We start from the raw sequence: 20,139 nt of genomic DNA on the forward strand, positions 1-20,139 counted from the left end.
TCTATGATTATAACAAACGCTCTCACACACAATATTTCTAATGAAAATTGGACCTTCCTATATATTTTGTAAGGATCCCTGGTGGTGCAACGATTAAAGGCTCAGCTGTTAACCAAAAGGTTGGTGGTTTGAACCCACCAGCTGCTCCGCAGGAGGAAAACCTGCTCCTGTAAAGATTGCAGCCTAGGAAACCCAATGGGGCAATTCTACTCTGTTGCAGGGAGTCTCTATGAGTCAAAATCAACTCGCCAGCACACAACAACATATGTATTGTTCCATGACATGCTTCTTTCACTTAACACTGAATGTTAAACACTAAAAAAAAAAAAAAAAAACCAAAATTCTCGTGTTATTCATAAGATAGCCTTCTTTCTTCCCCATTTCAAATAATGCTGCTGTAAACATCTTTGCATGTAAATCATTGTGCATAGCTCTTATCACTTTCACAGAATAAATATCTAAATTGCATTTGTCCTTATGATAAATTCTTGAAAGTGTGATTGCTGTTAGAAAAAGAAAAAAAAGGTGGGAGTTTTAATTACTATCAAATGCCTACATATTTCCTGGGTGATTCAAACAGTTAATGCTCTCAGCTGCTAACCGAAAGACTGGAGGTTCGAGTTCACCCAGAAGCACCTCGGGAGAAAGGTGTAACAATCTGCTTCCAAAAAGTCAGCCATAGAAAACTATGGAGCATGTATTTTTCATGGCTCACTCCATGTGCGGCACTCTTGTAAACAACTTGTCCGTATTCATTCTATTCTCACAACAGCAATCCTGAGGCAGGTACTATTTTAATCTTTATTTTACAGATAGGTAATCTGAGTCACAGAGAGGTTAAGTAACTCTCCCAAGGTCGCACAGCTAGTAAAGTTTATCCAGGTAACCTGACTTCAGAGTAGAACTGTGCCCCACAGAGTTCTCAATGGCTGATTTTTCGGAAATATGGCGCCAGGTCTTTCTTTCAAGGCACCTCTGGGTGGACTAGAACCTCCAAGCTTCAGTAGCCAAAGGAGCTTTAACCATTTGCCCGACCCAAGGACTCCTATTCTACCTGGTAACAGGTGAGAAACTAGAGTCAAGAATACAATTGGCTGACTGACCCACAGCCGGCCAATCCGGGCCTCTACAGTACTCACTGGAAATCTTCGGACTTGGTGATCATGGAGTGGACCGGTCCGCAGCTCTCACACCGCACTGATGAGAGGCGAACTAAAGTTTTCTCTCCGCTTTCGGGACGGTTTGTTCTCTGGTTGTGACTGTGCCCATGGGCGGGTGGAAGGGAAAAGGGACGACGGAAAAATCATCATTTGAGGGGAAGAGGAGAAAAGAAAACACAAAAGCCTATTCTAAAAGGTAGGAAAAGGGAAGAGAAGCTCTACAGCTCGGGGGAGGTGGTGATGGTGATGGTGGTGATGATGGTGGTGGTGGTGATGATGGTGGTGGTAGGTGGGAGGACCGTAATCTAATATGCAGGAAAGATCGGGTGCCCCGAGAGGGGAAGACCATGGTGGAGAGGCGCTGCCAGTCCTGGCTTTACCTCGGGTCATACAGCGTGCTTCAGCCGGAGAAGGAGAAGGGAGGGAGAGGGCGGAAGGATATCAAGTAACAGTTGGAGAAACTCAACTCTGGACAGAGAAGTGAGCCAGGAAAACCGCCTTCTTGATGGCTCAGCAGGCATATGGAAAAAGGAAAGTATTGTTGACTTATTTCATGAAATTTTTAATGAATCAATTAAATATCTGAACCAGGAGAGGAAGGGGGCTGCCCAAGACAGAAGTTGGGGCGTTGATGATACCAATATGGGTTACAGGAAAGTTTGACTTAGATCAGCACTGTGGTGCCAAGTCCCCTTGGCTGATTTCTCTACCTCTGTACCCCCTAGGGAAACTCTGGTGGCCTAGTGGCTAAGTGCTACGGCTGCTAACTAAAAGGCCTGCAGTTGGAATCCACCAGGCTCTTCTTGGAAACTCTATGAGACAGTTCTGTCCTATAGGGCCGCAATGAGTCGGAATGGACTCCACGGCAAAGAGCTTGTTTGTTTTTGGTACCCCCTAGGCCTCCGGTGTCTGTCTCTCCTGGGTGACTCCGTCTTTGGTTCCTATGGAGCCAGCTGCTTCCTTGAACGTCTTCTTGCCAGACTCCTTTCTCTTCTTGCTTCTCCTCAGCTTATTTGCACTGGTCTCAGGTAAGGGCTTATGCCACTTGCTCTTATCAGTTTCTCAGAAAAGAAAATGGATACTGCAGTCTTCAAAAAGGAAGAGTAGAGTAGGAGGGTGCAATTCACTCATCCTTTCATTTCGTACATATTCACTGAGTTTATTCCAGCACTGTCCAACAGAAATATAATGAAAGCCACAAATGCAAACCACATATGTAATTTAAAATTTTCTAGTTGCTTCATTCAAAAAGGAGTCTTGGGTGGTACAAACAGTTGACATGCTTGGCTGCTAACCAAAAGGCTGGAGGTTCAAGTTCACCCAAAGGTGCCCAGGAAGAAAGGTCTGGCAATCTACTTCCAAAAATCAGCCATTTAAAAACTGTATGGAGCACAGTTCTGCACAGTTCTACTCTGATACACATGGGGTCGCCATGAACTGAATAAACTCTGGGGCAAGTGGTCAACTGGTACACTCAGAAAAGTAGAAACAGATTAAATAAATTTTAATAACATATTTGATTTAACCTGAAATATCCAAAATATTATTATTTCAACATTTACGTGACATAAAAATTACTAATGAGATCCTTAACTTTTTTTTTTTTTTTAATGCTGTCGTGGATTGAATTGTGTCCCCCCAAAATATGCGTCAAATTGGTTAGGCCATGATTGCCAGTATTGTGTGGTTGTCTTCCATTTTGTGATTATAATTTTATGTTAAAGAGGATTAGGGTGGGATTATAATACTCTTACCCAAGTTACATCCCTGATACAAGGTAAAGGGAGTTCCCCTGGGGTATGGCCAGCACCACCTTTTATCTCTCAAGAGACAAAAAGGAAAGGGAAGTGAGCAGAGAAGGGGGACCTCATACCACCAAGAAAGCAATGTTGGGAGCACAGTGTGTCATTTGGACCCAGGGTCCTCTCATGGAGGAGCGCCTAGTCTGGGGGAAGATTGATGAGAAGGCTGAGAGAGACAGAAACCCTTCCCCAGGAGCTGATGCCTGAATTTGGACTTTTTGCCTACTTTACTGTGAAGAAATAAATTTCTCTTTGTTAAACTCATCTACTTGTGGTATTTCTGTTATAGCAGCACTAGATGACTAAGACAAATACTAAATCTTCGAAATCCTGTGTGTATTTTACACTTACAGCACATTTCATTTGGGGTTAGTTAGTGGCTTCCGTGTTAGAAAGCTGAAGTTTATACCACATTCCAGGCACTGTGCTAGAGTGGAAAGAGAGGAACAAGCCCTTGTGAGCACAGGGTTTATAGGGGGGTGCTCAGTGTGTGCACCTCATTGTCTCATTCACAGAGCACTCACAGCCTCTCTATCATACCCTTCCCAGAAGAGTGGTGCTCACCAGCCATAGCTCATGGCCCCCAGAGTCCTCAGCCCAGGAAGTCCCTGTATCCTTAGCAACTGTGAATTTCTCTGTCCCCTGGAATATCCACTTCCTTTCCAGACTTAGATATTTGATGGCTGGTGTTCTTCTCTGATTCTACACCTTTGTTGAACAGCCCAGTTTACTGTCATGGGGCCGGCTGATCCAATCCTGGTTATGGTGGGAGAAAACACCACATTAGATTGCCACCTGTCACCAGAGAAAAATGCTGAGGCCATGGAGGTGCGGTGGTTCCAGTCTCAGTTCTCCCCTGCCGTGTTCGTGTATAAGGACGGGCGAGAGAGAGCAGAAGAGCAGATGGAGGCGTACCAAGGAAGAACAACCTTTGTGAGCAATGATATCAGCAAGGGGAGGGTAGCGCTGATCATTCACAACGTCACAACTCATGAAAATGGCATCTACCACTGTTACTTCCAAGAAGGCAGGTCCTACGATCAGACCATCATGCGCCTGATGGTGGCAGGTACGTCACTTCATTTCGTTTGGTAGCTTTTTCACAGTGTGACTGTTGTGGAAAGGTTTCTCTCCTAAATTAGGCCCATTGCAGACCAGCAAATTTTTCCCAGAATCCTCTGGCTTCTTCTTTCTCAAGGGTCAAATGAGTAAGTTTGCTCTGCTAAATTGTGGATATCACCTCTTCAGAAGCACTACATGGAGCTCAGTGAGGCCTTGAGCAGGGGAGATGTTTAATTCCTCCAGATCAGTCCTACACCTACTTCTTAAAGATATCTAAGGATCTTCCTCAGTAACGTTTAAGAGTTAAGTGGATATTTTTATTGTGAAATATAATCCACATACAGAAAAATTCATAAAACATTAATGTACGGCCTACTGAAATATTATGAGGTGTAACCCATGTAACTACTACTTGGGTCAGCAAATAGAACGCTGCCTTCTTCCTCTTCTCAATCACCAACCCCTGCCTCTTCCCACTGAGAAGTGCCTGGGTAGTACAGATGGTTAAGTGCTCCACCACTAGGCAAAAGGTTGACGGTTCAAAACCACCCAGAGTTTTCTCAGGAGACAGGCCTGGCAATCTGCTCTAAAAGGTCACAGCCTTGAAAACCCTAGGGAACAATTCTACTCTGCACACATGGAGCCCATGAGTTGGAATTGACTCTATGGCAACTAACAACAACAGGTACCTAGAACTCTGTGGTTCACCATAGCAGAGGGAAAGAGCCTAGCAAAGCCCTCACGGGCTCTTAAAGCTACTGCCTGAGAGATGACACACGTTATTTATGCTCAGATTTCATTGGCCAAGCTACATGGTTACACCTAACTACGGAAGAGTAGAAGTACAATCCTACTGTGTGCTCAGATGAACGTTGGGTAAAAAATGGGTAGACATCACTAAATAGTGCTTTTTTTGGACTTTTGTTAGTACACATGCTTTTAAAAGCGGTATGGCCCACATCACAATCAGAACTAATCAGGATCTAACACCAGCAATTATTCACTACTGTATCTCCCCTGGGTGGTACAAATGGTTAACATGCTCAGTTGCAGGTTGGAGGTTCAGGTTGACCCAAGTGCTGCTTAAGAAAGCCCTGGCGATCTACTTCAGAAAAATCAGCCCTTGAAAACCTTATGGAGCACAGTTCTACTCTGACACACATGAGGTTGCCATAAGTCAGAATTGACTTGACAGCAACTGGGATACTGGGATATCCTCAGCTTCTAATGAATTACTTGACACACTTAAAAAAAAAAAAACCCAAACCCAGTGTCATCGAGTCGATTCCGACTCATAGCAAGCCTATAGGACAGAGTAGAACTGCCCCATAGAGTTTCCAAGGAGCACCTTGCAGATTCGAACTGCTGACCCTTTGGTTAGCAGCCGTAACACTTAGCCACTACACCATCAGATTTTCCAGGTACTTAATAAGTAGTTGTTAGATGAATAAGTAGTTGTTAAATAAAAAGGAATTACTAATATAAAAATTTCTGAAAAATTTGTCCTTAGGCTCCCTCTCATAATTGACATTCACAAATTTATTCAGCAAATACTAAAAAAAATCTATGTTTGAGGCACTGCTCTAGAGATTGAGGATAAATCAGTGAACAAAATACATGAAGATCCCTGCCCTCCTGGAGTTCACATTCTATAGGAGGCAGAAAGCCTACAAGGAAAACTAGTTAATATGCAACTCTTATTCAAATTTACGTACCAACCACTAAGGCCAAAGATGAAGAAATTGAAGATTTTTACCAACCTCTGCAGTCTGAAATTGATGGAACATGCAGTCAGGATCAGTGATAATTACTGGTGATTGGAATGGGAAAGCTGGAAACAAAGAGGAAGGATTGGTAATTGGAAAATATGGCATTGGTGATAGAAATAATGCCAGAGATCGTGTGATAGAATTTTGCAAGACCGATGACTTCTTCATTGCAAATACCTTTTTTCAACAACGTAGACAGTGACTATACATATGGACCTCGCCAGATGGAATACACAGGAATCAAGTCGACTATATGTGTGGAAAGAGACAATGGAAAAGCTCAATATCATCAGTCAGAACAAGGCTAGGGGTCAACAGTTGAACAGACCATCAATTGCTCATATCCAAGTTCGAGTTAAAGCTGAAGAAAATTAGAACAAGTCCATGAGATCTTGAGTATATCCCACCCAAATTTAGAGACCATCTGAAGAATAGACTTGATGTGTTGAACACTAATGACCAAAGACCAGACGAGCTGTGGGATGACATCAAGGACAAAAGCAAGAGGTCATTAAAAAGACAGGAAAGTTATCTTCGGTGAAGGGAAGGTCAACACACAATAAAGGGGAAGTCAGCACAACTGCACTAAACCAAAAGCTAAGGAGTTTCCTAAACACAACCAAACACTCTGAGGGACAGAGTAGCAGTGGCAGGGGTCTGGGGACCATGGTTTCAGGGGACATCTGGGTCAATTGGCATAATAAAATTTATTAAGAAAATGTTCCACATCCCTCTTTGGTGAGTGGCATCTGGGGTCTTAAAACTTGTGAGCAGCCATCTAAGAGGCATCAATTGGTCCCAACTCACCTGAAGCAAAGGAGAAAGAAGAACATCAAAGACACAAGGAAAATATTCACCCAAGAGACAAAAGGGCCACATACACCACAGACTCCATCAGCCTGAGACCAGAAGAACTAGATGGTGCCCGGCTACCACCAAAGAGTGCCCTGACAGGGAACGCAACAGAGAGTCCCTGACTGAGCAGAACTCAAATTCACATAAAAAGACCAGACTTAATGGCCTAACTGAGACTAGAGGAACCCCAGAAGATGTGACCCTCAGACTCTCTGTTTACCCAGAGCTAAAACCATTCCTGAAGCCAATTCTTCAGAGAAAGCTTAGGCTGGACTATAAAATATAAAATAATACTCGTGAAGAGTGCACTTCTTAGTTCAAGGAGATATATGAGACTAAATGGGCAGCTCCTGTCCACAGGCAGGATGAGAAGGCAGACAGGGTTAGGAGCTGACTGAATGGACACAGGAAACCCAGGGTGAAAAGTGGGAGTGTGCTGTCACATTATAGGGATTGCAACTAGGGTCACGCAACAATATGGGTATAAATTTTTGTATGGGAAACTAACTTAAGCTGTAAACTTTCACCTAAAGCACAATAAAAAAAAATGTTTTTAATGTTTCTTAAGATAAATTATTAAAAAAAAAAAAGACAGGAAAGAAAGGAAAGACTAAAATGGATGTCAGAAGAGACACTGAAGCTTGCTCTTGAATGTTGAGTAGCTAAAGCGAAAGGAAGAAATGATGAAGTAAAAGAGCTGAAGAGGAGATTTCAAGGGTAGCTCAAGAAGTCAAAGGAAAGTATTATAATGACATGTGCAAAGACCTGGAATTAGAAAACCAAAAGGAAAGAACACACTTGGCATTTCTAAACCTGAAAGAACTGAAGAAAAAATTCAAGCCTCGAGTTGCAATAGTGAAGGATTCTATGGGGAAAATATTAAACAATGCAGGAATCATCAAAAGAAGATGGAAAGAATACACAGAGTCACTATATCAAAAAGAATTGGTCAATGTTCAGCCATTTCAGGAGGTACAAGATATGATCAGGAACTGATTGATGGTAGTGAAGAAAGAGGTCTAAGCTGCATTGAAGACATTGGAGAAAAACAAGGCTCCAGGAACTGACAAAATACCAATTGAGATGTTTCAACAAATGGATGTAACACTGGAAGTGCTCACTTGTCTATGCCAAGAAATTTGGAAGACAGCTTCCTGGCCAGCTGACTGGAGGAGATCCAAATTTATGCCTATTCCAAAGAAAGGTGATCCAACAGAGTGTGGAAATTATCGAACAATAGCATTAACATCACATGCAAGTAAAATTTGGCTGAAGGACTTTCAAAAGCGGTTGCAGCAGTACATCGGCAGGGAACTGCCAGAAATTCAGGCCGGATTCAGAAGAGGACGTGGAATGAGGAATATCATTGCTGATATCAGATGGATTCTGGCTGAAACAGAGAGCGCCAGAAAGATGTTTACCTGTGTTTTATTGACTACGCAAAGGCATTAGACTATTCGAATCATAACAAATTATGGATACCATCGTGAAGAATGGGAATTCCAGAACACTTAATTGCGCTCATGAGGAACCTGTACATAGATCAAGAGGCAGTTGTTTGAACAGAACAAGGGGATACTGTGTGGTTTAAAGTCAGGAAAGACGTGTGTCAGGGTTGTATCCTTTCACCATAGTTATTCAGTCTGTATGCTGAGCCAGTAATCCGAGAAGCTGGAGGAAGAGTCATTGATAACCTGCGATCGCAGGTGACATAACCTTGCTTGCTGAATGTGAAGAGAACTTGAAGCACACTGATGAAGATCAAAGACCACAGCCTTCAGTATGAATTACACCTCAACATAAAACAAAAATCCTCACAACTGGGCCAATAAGCAACACCGTTATGAACAGAGACTAGATCAGAGTTGTCAAGGATTTCATTTTACTTGGATCCACAATCAACAGCCATGGAAGCAGCAGTTAAGAAATCAAATGACACACTGCATTTGGGCAAATCTGCTGGAAAAGACCTCTTTAAAGTGTTAAAAGGCAAGGATGTCACCTTGAAGACTAAGGTGCGCCTGACTCAAGCCACGGTGTTTTCAATTGCCTCGCATGCGAAAATGGGACAATGAATAAGGAAGACCAAAGAAGAACTGATGCCTCCGAATTACAGTGTTGGTGGAGAATATTGAATATACTACTGACTGCCAAAAGAACGAACAAATTTGCTTAGAAGATGTACAGCCAAAAGGCTCCTTAAAAGCAAGGATGGCAAGACTACATCTCACATACTTTGGACATGTTATCAGGAAGGATCAGTCCCTGGAGAAGGACATTGTCCTTGGTAAAGTAGAGGGTCAGCAAAACAGAGGAAGACCCTCAATGAGGTGGATTGACAGAGTGGCTGCAACAGTGGGCTTAAGCATAAAAGTGATTGTGAAGATGGCACAGGACTGGGCAGTGTCTTGTTCTGTTGTACATAGGGTCACTATGAGTTGGAACCAACTCAATGGCACCTAACAACAACAACAACAACAACTAACCTAAAGGTTGGCAGTTCGAACTCTCCCAGTGGCACCAGAGAAGAAAGTCCTGGCAATCTGCTTCAGTAAAGTTTATAGCCAAGAAAACCTTATGGAGGGGGTAATGAATGTGTAGGGAAAAAAAAGAAACAGAGAAACAGGTAGAGAAGGCTGGGGGCATAGGGGTATTGTAATTATAAACAAAATGGTTGAGGAAGGCATCCCTGAAAAGATGACAGTTGAGCAAAGACCAGAATGAAGAGGAGAGAGCCACGCTCCCCTACGTGTTACCAAGAGGACCAAATGTGGAGTCCCTTCTAGCACAGTGCCTGGCACATGGCTTCACCATAGGGGACCATATACTTTATCATCTAAACTGTACACTCTTGTGAATGAAAGGAAACACCCTCAATAATTGCACCAGGACAACTGGAATAAATGAGAACTGCCTGGTAAACTATGATGTATAGACATCAATTCTAGATAAATATTCGTTTTGCCTTTTTTCTCTTTCTGAAAATACTGACTGTAGTGAGAGTGACTGACATGTAAATTGATGACTTCATTAAAGCATGATGAAGTGAAGAGGCAAAATTAAGTTATGTCCTAAGCTTGGTGGCCCCACAGAGAAGATGAGGGAGAATCTGTCAAGGCTTCAGAATAGAGGTGGCATTGAAACTGGGATTTCTAAGAGTTTATTAACAATGGCTTTCAGTACAACCTCATTCCATGAGTCAGTGTACTATACTTTAAAAAGAAGCATTTGAAGATTGGAAAAGCCTTTAAGATGCACAAGAATCAATGCTGGTATTTCTGTCTGTCATACCAGTAGATGTGAGGTTTGAGAATAGTATGACCTTCCTTTAAAAAAAAAACCGTGGGCCAAGTGGATTCTGACTTACAGTGAACCTATAGGACAGAGTAGAACTGCTCCACAGGGTTTCCAAGGAGCGGCTGCTGGATTCAAACTGCTGACCTCTGGTTAGCAACCAAATGCTTAACCACTGCACCATCAGGGCTGCATGACCTTCCTAAAACCAGAAAAACCAAACCCATTGCCATCAAGTCAATTCTGACTCGTAGCGAGCCTATAGGACAGAGTAAAACTGTCCCATAGGGTTTCCAAGGAGCGCCTGGTGGATTCAAACTGCCAGCCTTTTGGTTAGTAGCCCGAGCACTTAACCACTACACTACGTGGGTTTGCATGACCTTCTTAAAAAAAAAAAAAAAAATTTTTTTTTTTTTTGACCTTCTTAGGGGCCCTCAAATCATCTTTGTTACTCAGAAGGGCGACCCTTCTGATTGATACAGAATGTCATGGAAGAAGGGTTTCTTGACCATCGTGTCCTGACTGTTCACAGCAGCACCATGCAGTTGGCCAGGATTGAGTTGTGTGTGACAGTGACTATTCTTTCCCTACAAACATGTCCCTGGCCTGCCTCACTCTGAGTTGTTTTGGGATTTTTTGTTTGTATATTGTTTTGTTTTGTTTATTTGGTTGGCTGGATGGCTTTGTCCTTTAAGTCTGTTGTCTCATGCTTCCTCTTCCATTGAACGTTTTGTAGATATACTTTTTTTTCCATGTATCAAATCATTTTTTTTTTATTCCATTTCAAAATTTCTGAACGAGCCTTTAAATGTACAACTAGGGTTTTTTGTTTTTTTGTTTTCTCTTGGCAAAAACCAAATTAATCAGGAAACACTAGCTCTAAGTGACTGCTTTAATTTCCTGTCTTTGGTGTAATTTGGTGGGGTAGGCTCAAAAAAAGGCACTTCCTCTCTTCAAAAGAAGTTTGGATGATCTCTGGTCACAGGGCTAAAAGGGCAGAAGTCTTCCAGGACAATGCTTTTGTATCTCTGTAACACCTGGTATTCTCTCTTTTATAGAAGGTTCTTTTAAAGATAGAATACAGTTAAGAAGTGTCTGGATTCTTAGGACTTTTCATGATGTTTTTCTGATGACAGACACTGAGGAGGTGATGTTATTGTCTTAAAGACCCCAGGAGTACCCATATCTTTAATAGGTGGATATTGTTGAGGAACTATAAGGAAGTCATCTAATTGTTGGAGTCCCTGGGAGATAAACATCTCTGAACTGAGGTAAAGGTTGCCTTTTCAGGTTAGCTCTGTACATTCTTCTAAAAAGCAGCTGAGGGGAAGTGAAGCCCTGAAGCAAGAGCGAAAGGACAGCTTCTCCAGGTCAAAAAGTTTCCTATGATTCTGCCAGCCGGGCAGGTATCTGTCCTTACTGTATAGTTCTAGAGCTTCAGGAAGTCCAGGCTGCTGAGAAATCATCCCAGGAGCAGAAAGTGAATCCTAAACCCGCCTGTTTCAGGTTGGAGTAGACATGTTGTTGTTAGTTGCTGCCAAGTCGATTCCCACTCCTGGTGACCCCATGTGTGCAGAGTAGAGCTGCTCCACGGGGTTTTGGACCTTTTGGAAGCAGATCGCCAGGCCTGTCTGGGTTTGAGGTGCTTCTGGGTGGGTTTAAAACTGCCAACCTTTCAGCTATTAGTTGAGTGCTTAACCGTTTGTGCCACCCAGGGACTCCCAGAAGTGAGAAAATTCAAGTCTCTGGCAGAATTAATCAACAAGCATTTACTGGGAGGCAGATAGATGCTTGATACTCTAATGAGGTCTATAGGTGTGGCACTAAGAAAAATACGCAATATAATCCTTTCCCCTTAGGGGAAAAAAAAGCAAACAGTCCATTCTGACTCATGGTGATCTTACGTGTTACAGATTAGAACTGAGCCCCATAGGGTTTTCTTGGCTTTGATCTTTATGGAAGCAGATTACCAGGCTTTTTTTTCAGGGAGTTGCTGGATGGGTTCGAACCACCAACCTTTTGGTTAGTAGTGGAGTGCAAACCATTTGCACCACCCAGGGATCTTTTTCTCCTTAAAGACCTCACTATTTATTTGGCATATTGGTCTCCTGGAGCTCTCTGATTTCAAAGTTCTTCCTTTGCTCCTTCCTTCCTTTCCTCCTGTCTGTCTCCTCCCTCTCTCCCTCCCTCCTTTTCTGTCTTCCTCACTTCACAGAAGGGCTATTGTAGAGTTATGTGGAATATGCATATTCATTTTCTCTGGATGCTGCCCATTCGCTGTCATCTTTAAGAGCTGATCTTCTAAGATACATTGGCTAAGACACCATTACCTTTTTAAATGAGCCCTGGCCTCTCTCCCCAGGCCTGGGCTCAGTGCCCCTCATTGAAATGAAGGGTTATGAGGACGGCGGCATCCGGCTAGAGTGCACATCTGTCGGGTGGTTCCCACAGCCCCACGCAGTGTGGAGGGACCCAGTCAGTGAGGTCACGCCCACTCTGGAGGAGGCTTACATCGTTGAAGATGATGGCCTCTTCACGGTCACCACGTCGGTGATCATCAGAAACTACCCTGTGAGGAATGTGTCCTGCTCCATCACCAACGCCCTGCTCGGCCAGGAGAAGGAAACTGTGATGCTCATTCCAGGTTGGTTCCCTGTCCTCTGGAGACTCATCGTGTGGAGCCAGGAACTTCAGTAGAGAGATCACAGCCCTGAGTGGGGATGGAGGTGTGGGGGTTGGGGGTGGAACTGAGCTAAGGCTCTCCCCTTGTCACAAAAAAATATCCTCGAAACACATGAGGGCAATTCTGATCCTTTTTTACCTGTTATGGTCCCTGTCCTGCAGCAGTTTCCAAACACTAGCAACAATCATGAAAAGTGGAGAGTGGTTTGGGTGGGTGGCTATCTGCAGGATTCTTTGACCTTGGGAGCTGCCTACTGAAGCATTCCATGCCTGTCCATGGGATTCCCCAAGCAACAGAGCTAGGAAAATTCCCTATCAACAGAGATTCATAAACTCAATCAACATATGCTTAATAAGTGTGTCCTATGTTCAAGGAACTATTCTAGAAGCCAAGGCTAAATCATTGAACAAAATACATGAAGATTCCTGCCTTCGTAGAGCTTACATTCTAGAGGGGACAGAGAATAATAAATGAAATAATTAAGTAAAATGTATAATATATCAGATGGTAATGAGTAAAAAAAAAATTTTAAATGAATATTGTAGAAAAAATAAAGCTGAGTAGGGGGTAGGGAGTGCCAGGGGCATTGGGGCATTGTAATTATGAATAGCGTGGTCAGAGAAGGCTTCACTGAAAAGATGACAATGGAACAAAGACCAGAATAAAGTGAGGGAGTGAGCCAAGCAGATATCTGAAGACTGAGCAATCCAGGTAGAGGGAACAGCATATGCAAATGGCCTGAGGCTGGAGTGTGTCTGGCAATTTCAAGGAACCCCGAGAGGCTGGTGTGGCTTGAATGGAGTAAGTGAAGGGTGAGTTGGAGGAGATGAGTTCAGAGGGACAATATGGGCAGATCACATGGCCTGTGTAGGCCACAGTCTGTCAGTATATAGTACTGTGGTGACTTGCATGTTGCTACGATGCTGAAAGCTATGCCACTGACATTTCAGATACCAGCAGGGTTACACATGATGGACACATTCAGCAGAGCTTCCAGACTAATACAGACTTGGGAGAAAGGTCTGGTGATCTACTAATGAAAACTGTACGGATCACAGAATACGATCTGATGTAGCACTGGAAGATGAGCCGCCTAGGTTGGAAGGCACTCAGAATACACAGTGGCCACAGCAGTGGATTCAGGCATACTGATGATCATGGGAATGGTGCAGGACAAGGCAAATATTTCCTTCTGTTGTACATGGGGTCACCATAAGTCAGAGCCAACTCGATGGTGACTGACAGCCACCACACCGGGCCACAAATATACTTTGGCTCTTACTCTGAGCGAGTTGGGAAGCCGCTGAGGAGGGTTTTGAACACAGAAATAACATGATCTCACTTAGACAGCTCTGTTGAGAATAGACTGCAAACAGTAAAGACAGAAGCAGGGAGGAGGGCATTGCAATATTCCAGGTAAGACGAGATGGAGGCTTGTACCAAGGTGGCAGCTGTGGGGATTCAGCCTGGCTGGTTAGCTTTTATTCACCTTGGTCTTTCCCATGGTGTCTCCAGGTGTTTCTGCTTTCCTTCCTCCTGGGCCTCAGCCCAGGCAATCCTTATGGGGTCAACCATCACAGAACAATAATCTTACTCTATCTGGAGTTTCTGAGGAAGAAGCCCACAGAGCAGGGACTTGACGGGGCGGGGGCTCTTCAGATGTGCACCCTGAGGGACGTTCTTACCCCAGGCCTCTGTTTTCTCACTGAATGGGACTTTCCTGGCCCCCTTTCAGCACCCGTTATTCCCAGCACTTCTCACGGGATGGTGGTCCTGGCTGCTACCCTGCCTACACTGATCCTTCTCATCCTCATCGCTGGGACCGTCTGTCCCGTCAAGAAACATCACAGGGAAAAAGAGGTTCTGTCGGTGGAAAAAGAGGATGAACAGGAAGAGACAGAAATTATGGGTAAGGAATTGGAGAAAGAAGGTGTGGAAAAAGAAAAACATCACATAAAAAGAGTAGGAGGACAGCTCACCGTCATACAAAGGATATAGCTCTGACAGGGAGTGGCATGGATGAAGAACAGAGAGAGGAAAGGAAGAGAGACAGCAGCCAGATGGTTGGAACGCTCACGTCCCCGTAACTAATCCCTCAGTGCTTTCTTTCTTCCATTCTGCAAACGTTGCATTCATTCATTTTGCTATATGCAGCACTATACGTTGAACAAAACAAACCTGAAAAAGTACTGATAGTATCCAGCCACCTGGTCACATAGCATTTCTGATTTCTTCATAATTTCTTAGTCATGGGGTGGGGGTGGGGGCTGTTCATAGAAAGGGCCATTCTTCTATTCAGTAAAACCCAACAAAAAACAGACCCAAATTTCTTTGTTCTTCTGTTGAGGACATTAATTTGTTTTTGTTTCTTTTTCAGAGGAACTTCAAGAAGAATTACGTAAGTTTAGCATTTCTTGAGCTACTCCATGTACAGCTTGTATTCTGCGTGGTTAAGCTTTATCTTATGATGTTCACCTCTCTGTCTGTCCTGATGTAGGATGGAGAAGAACCCTCTTACATGCTGGTGAGCGCCTCTGACATTCCCTCAGATCCTGAGATTTCTCCCCACTAACCAGCCAACAAGATACATTAGAGGAGATGAATAAGGGGCCCCAAGGCTGGCTGGGAGGCATCAGGGGGCTGAGGTTGGTTCACCAGAGGGGCCTGGGGTCGGTTCACCACAGTGTCCCACCCAACCCTGGATCCTGGCTCTTCTGTCAAGGAATTCCAGCAGCTGTTAGTCTACACTACAGCTTACTTCCCATGATTCTTTCTTTTTTGGGATGATTTAATCCATGATTACCAGAGGTCTGCCATACATAGCGGACCTCCCCAAGAGTACCATTGCAGTAGTATTTGCCCTTTGGTTCTGGGAATAATTAGAAAGAAGATAATACTGGCTTAGCTTTTTAGAACCTGGGAGATGGTATAGCCTATGCACAGTCGAAGAGCCACATGGGGGAAAAGGTAATAAGCTTCCCCAAGCTCACCTCAAGGGTGTACAAATAGATGGCCAGAAATGCCATCCTGTTCCCAAGAGAACACTGATACTCTGTGTTTAGAGTGTAAGGGGAGGGAAGTTGGGCTAGGGGGAGAACACAGAATCCAGAGAGAGAAGATACTCAGCTTCTCACTGCATATTCCTGGTGAGCGCTTTGCATTTTATGATTTTGCAATTTCTGCCCATAAGCACCAAAGAAGCCAGGCTTTACCGGACACCACGGCAATTGGGCCTTTCACCTTTATCTAGGTGAATTTCAAAACTACAGTGATTAGATATATCAGCTTAGGGAAAGGAAAAAATCATTTACACGCAACCAAAACCTAGATTATATATATATATATATATGTATGTATATATAGTAATAAATGTAGATGGAAGGGGTATCAAACATTTCCTAAACACCAAGGAGTCAGCTGTAGATTTCAGACTTATGTTGTTAAAGCAAAATGGGATGGAAATATCCACAGGCCCTGACTCCCTCCATACGTACATATACCTTTTGGCACACACACCTTGTAGGCAACAGGCTGACTTTTGGGGACATTTACCCTCCTTCTTTACACTTTGAAGGGTCAGTCATTTAAATCATTTGTCACCTGGTTAAGCAATGATAGAACACAGAGAACCAGTGAAAGGACTTGACTTGCCCTTACACCACTCATGCCTTAATTGCTTTATGGGGGAATGTTGTGGAGCTTCTGTGGCATGAGAAATGGGGCTTAATTGCTTCATGGAAGGGATATGGCCTCTTTTCTAGTTTAAGCTAAGTTGGAAAGTTTCTGTCTAGAGAATTACAGAGACCACATATCTTGAATAGAAAAGAGGGCAAACCTGAGAAAGTGGGAACCATCATTTCAGTTCAATTGATAAACCTTATGAATTTCTTAGAGCCCCAACTCTTCTCTCCCTGAGGACAATGTTTCTGTCACTCCAGGGATGGAAGTGCAGCCTCAGGAATTCTGAGTCAGTGAGGTGCCTGGGGTCAAGGGGCTTTCATGGAAAAGCTGCTGCACCAGGGAACCCCACCAACTTTCTGAGACCTCTCTGTGGACTGGGAATCACACAGTCTCCAGGGATCCTGAGCTCCCAGACTAAACTTGAGACTTCCCCTGCAGCTGATGTGGTCCTGGACCCCGACACCGCTCACCCCGAGCTGTTCCTGTCCCAAGACCGGAGAAGCGTGATACGGGGCCCCTCCCGGCAGAGTGTTCCTGACAACCCGGAGAGATTTGACTGTCAGCCTTGTGTCCTGGGCCAGGAGAGCTTTGACTCAGGGAAGCATTACTGGGAGGTGGAGATGGAAAATGTGATGGTGTGGGCCATGGGGGTTTGTAGAGACAGTGTTGAAAGGAAAGGTGAGGCTCTACTGGTTCCTCAGAATGGCTTCTGGGCCCTGGAGATGTTTGGAAACCAGTACCGGGCCCTGTCATCCCCTGAGACCATCATACCCCTGAAAGAACCCCTTTGCCGAGTGGGCATTTTCCTGAACTACGAAGCTGGAGATGTCTCCTTCTACAACATGAGGGACAGATCGCACATCTACACGTATCCCCAGTTGACCTTTACTGGGCCCCTGAGACCCTTCTTCAGGCTGGGGTCTGATGACAGCCCCCTCATCATCTGCCCAGCTTTCACAGGGGCCCAGGGGGTCACAGTGCCTGAGAGTGGCCTGGTTCTTCACAGGGCAAGGGCCCACCGCCACCACCAGGACATATTCCTTGGTCTCAGAGCCATGTAGCCATTCCCTGGCCATCTTGGGTTATCAGAAAACATTGCCCCCTGGTGGAAACAGACTCTTGTTCCCTCTGTTTCACATAAGAGAACCACCTCTGGCTGCCCCCTTGACATCTGATTCAGGCCCCAACCCCACTTCTCCCCCTCATTAGGCTGTTGCTTTAGTAGCTCACTTACTGGCAACCGTGGGGCAGAGTCCAGTCTCAGGGAAGCTAGAGCTGCAACAGGAATTTTAACAGAGGAAGAAAGTGTGTTAAGGTGACAGGCTGAAAACCTGCTGCTTTAACGTCAGGATGGCATGTTCAACCGGATGCTTGAGTTAGCACCAGATGCTGTAGGCTTGGGGTGAGGGAGCAGAAATCACCTGGATATAATAGGGAGGAGGAAACTACAGTCTACTAGTCTACAGTCTACTTACTAGTCTCCTGAGGGGAAGAGGAAACCACAAATGGAAATCAGAGATAGAGGAAGTGGGACCATAGAGCTGGGAGGGGGCCAAGGCTGTGAGGTGGTTATTAACCCCACCATGACAGTTGGGTTCCTAGAGCTGATAGCCCATTTGCAACCCATACCCAAGATTTCCAGACCACACGATACAACTCCCCAGGCCTAGAACTTGAATGAAGAAGGAGGAAGGAGGACGTATCTGGATCTGACCTGACTCGGGGGTCCCGGCAATGAATAAATGAACCATACTCAGTCTTTGAGTGTGGCTTGAGGTTAAAGGTCCCAGCTGAGCAGGTGAGTATGGAGCCGCGTTGATCATAGGGTTCAAGTTCAGTGGAGAGAGCAGCAGTTCGGGTCTCAGGATACCTTTACACACTTAAAAATTATAAATTAAAAATTATTGAGGGGCCCAAAGAGGTTTTGCTTATTTGGGTTCTGTCTCTCAATATTAACGTCATTAGAGATGGATGCTAAGAAATTTTAACAATATATTTATTAACTTAAAATAATAACAACAAACCAGGTTTACAAGTTAATATAAATAATGGGTTTATGAAAAATAAAGCAAAATAAATTTTGTTGAGAAATGTGGCTTTTTTAAAAAAATCTTTTTGCAAATCTAATGTCTGGCATAGGAGAAAATGGCTGGATTCTCATATCTGCTTTTGCATTCAATCTTTTGTGGTATCAAAGATTATGTAGGCTCTAAGAAACTTCACTGTATATTCATGAGAGAATGAGAGTGAATGACAAAATGTCTTAGTATGAAGGAGTTCCAGATTCACCCAGTGGCACCTTGGAAGACAGGCCTGGCAATCTGTTCCTGAAAGGTCATAGCTTTGAAAACCCTATGGAGCAGGCTGCACATATGGGGTCACCATAATTCCGTGGGGAAAAAATAATACTGGCATTATCATGAAAATAATTTTGACCCCATGGATTTCTGGACTGGTTGGTAGCTACAGATGGTGATTTGGCTTCCTGGGCTGGGTGCTGCAGATAGTGGGTTGGAGTTCTATTTTTATATAGTCTATCCATTGTCTGTTTTTTTCATGTATTCACTCACCTGTGAGACAGATATTTTGATCTGCAGGAGCCCCAGATCACATTTGCAGAACCAGGACAGAGATCTTGGAATTAAATCAGGCATAAAATCATGGCTTAAATGGTAACATATTGGATTTAAGATAATTCAGAGATCCAGGTTTAAAATTAAACTAGAAAAAAAAATTTAAGTCCAAAATTTTATGACTGCAGCTACAAATGGACACAGTCTGAAAAGAACCAGAAACATATGTAAACAGGTGATTTGTTAAGATGGCATACTATGGGCTGTTTATGTGTATGTGTTGTTTTTATTTTTGTTATAATATTTGTTGTACAGTTTTGTTTTAACTGAAAACATGACACTGAGAGTCTGAAATCAAGTCTTGCTAATAGCTGGTTATAGGAATCTTAGTTAAGGCATAGGTTTTCAGTGGTTCAGTTTTATTTTCTAGAAATAACGCTTTAAAGTAAGTTTCTGTGGCTTTTATTATAGTTTCCAAAGCACTTTCACTTATACTGTATCCTTGATTTTTCACAGCAACCCTGTGATGCAAATATCTTTATGATCATTTCACAGTGATATAGCGAAGTCTAGCAAGTTTAAATGACTTTGTTTGTTTTGTTCTAGGACTCATATAGTTCGAGGTGACTGAAATGATATTCAAAATAAAGGATGCTTATTCCACATTCATTTTTTTCCCCCAATAAATTAATGCTTCATCCTAAAGGTGCCTTCCAAACATAAAGTTCAAATATTTTAAGTATTTTCTGAAACTAGATATGAACCTAATCCTGTGCTATCCTCTACAGGAAAATAAAAATAGTATAAGGCCTCTACTCTCCTTCATTCATCTTTTATTTATATCTTTATTATTCACTCACTCTCTCAATAAATTTAGAACCTGTCATGTGTCAACCACATACAGAAACGCCAGTAAAGAAGATAGTCTCCTTGACTTCTTAGAGTTTATTTCTAATAGGGAATAACAAAGAAAGAAAGAAATTCCAGGTTGTCACTAAAGGTTGGCAGTTTGAACCCACCCAGCAGTGACACAGAAGAAAGGTTTGGCGAACTGCTTGCATAAAGATTGCAGCCAAGAAAACCCTATGGAGCCATTTTACTCTGTAGCACATGTGGTCGCTGTGAGTTGGAATCAACTCCATGGCAATGGGTTGCTTTTTTTGTTTGTTTGGTTTATATGGTGCCATGAAGGATATAAGCAGAATGATGTTAGAGAGAGGAATACGGTGAGGTGGGGCTACTTTTACATGGTAAAGTTAG

At 43.5% G+C, this 20,139-nt stretch overlaps 1 protein-coding gene across 3 annotated transcripts; it reads left to right on the forward strand.

Annotated features, from left to right (window-relative positions):
• The first annotated feature begins 1,164 nt into the window (after positions 1–1,164).
• LOC126076981 (butyrophilin subfamily 2 member A2-like) lies at positions 1,165–19,697 on the forward strand. 3 transcript variants are annotated; one of them, XR_007517631.1, is made up of 9 exons: positions 1,165–1,356; positions 2,059–2,188; positions 3,684–4,031; positions 12,305–12,586; positions 14,361–14,534; positions 15,003–15,023; positions 15,123–15,149; positions 16,745–18,104; positions 19,486–19,697. XR_007517631.1 is itself a non-coding variant. In XM_049885756.1 (8 exons), exons 2-8 carry the CDS (start codon positions 2,104–2,106, stop codon positions 17,365–17,367), a joined length of 1,560 nt encoding a protein of 519 aa, XP_049741713.1. In that variant the 5' UTR covers positions 1,165–1,356; positions 2,059–2,103; the 3' UTR covers positions 17,368–19,147. The 3 variants fall into 3 exon arrangements, 1 of the variants encoding a protein (XP_049741713.1); XR_007517632.1 differs by lacking the exon at positions 19,486–19,697 and having other exon boundaries at positions 15,123–15,270; positions 16,745–16,820; XM_049885756.1 differs by lacking the exon at positions 19,486–19,697 and having other exon boundaries at positions 16,745–19,147.
• Positions 19,698–20,139: the final 442 nt, after the last annotated feature.

The sequence above is a fragment of the Elephas maximus genome, chromosome 1 (genome assembly GCF_024166365.1).
Source record: "Elephas maximus indicus isolate mEleMax1 chromosome 1, mEleMax1 primary haplotype, whole genome shotgun sequence".
NCBI lineage: Eukaryota > Metazoa > Chordata > Mammalia > Proboscidea > Elephantidae > Elephas > Elephas maximus.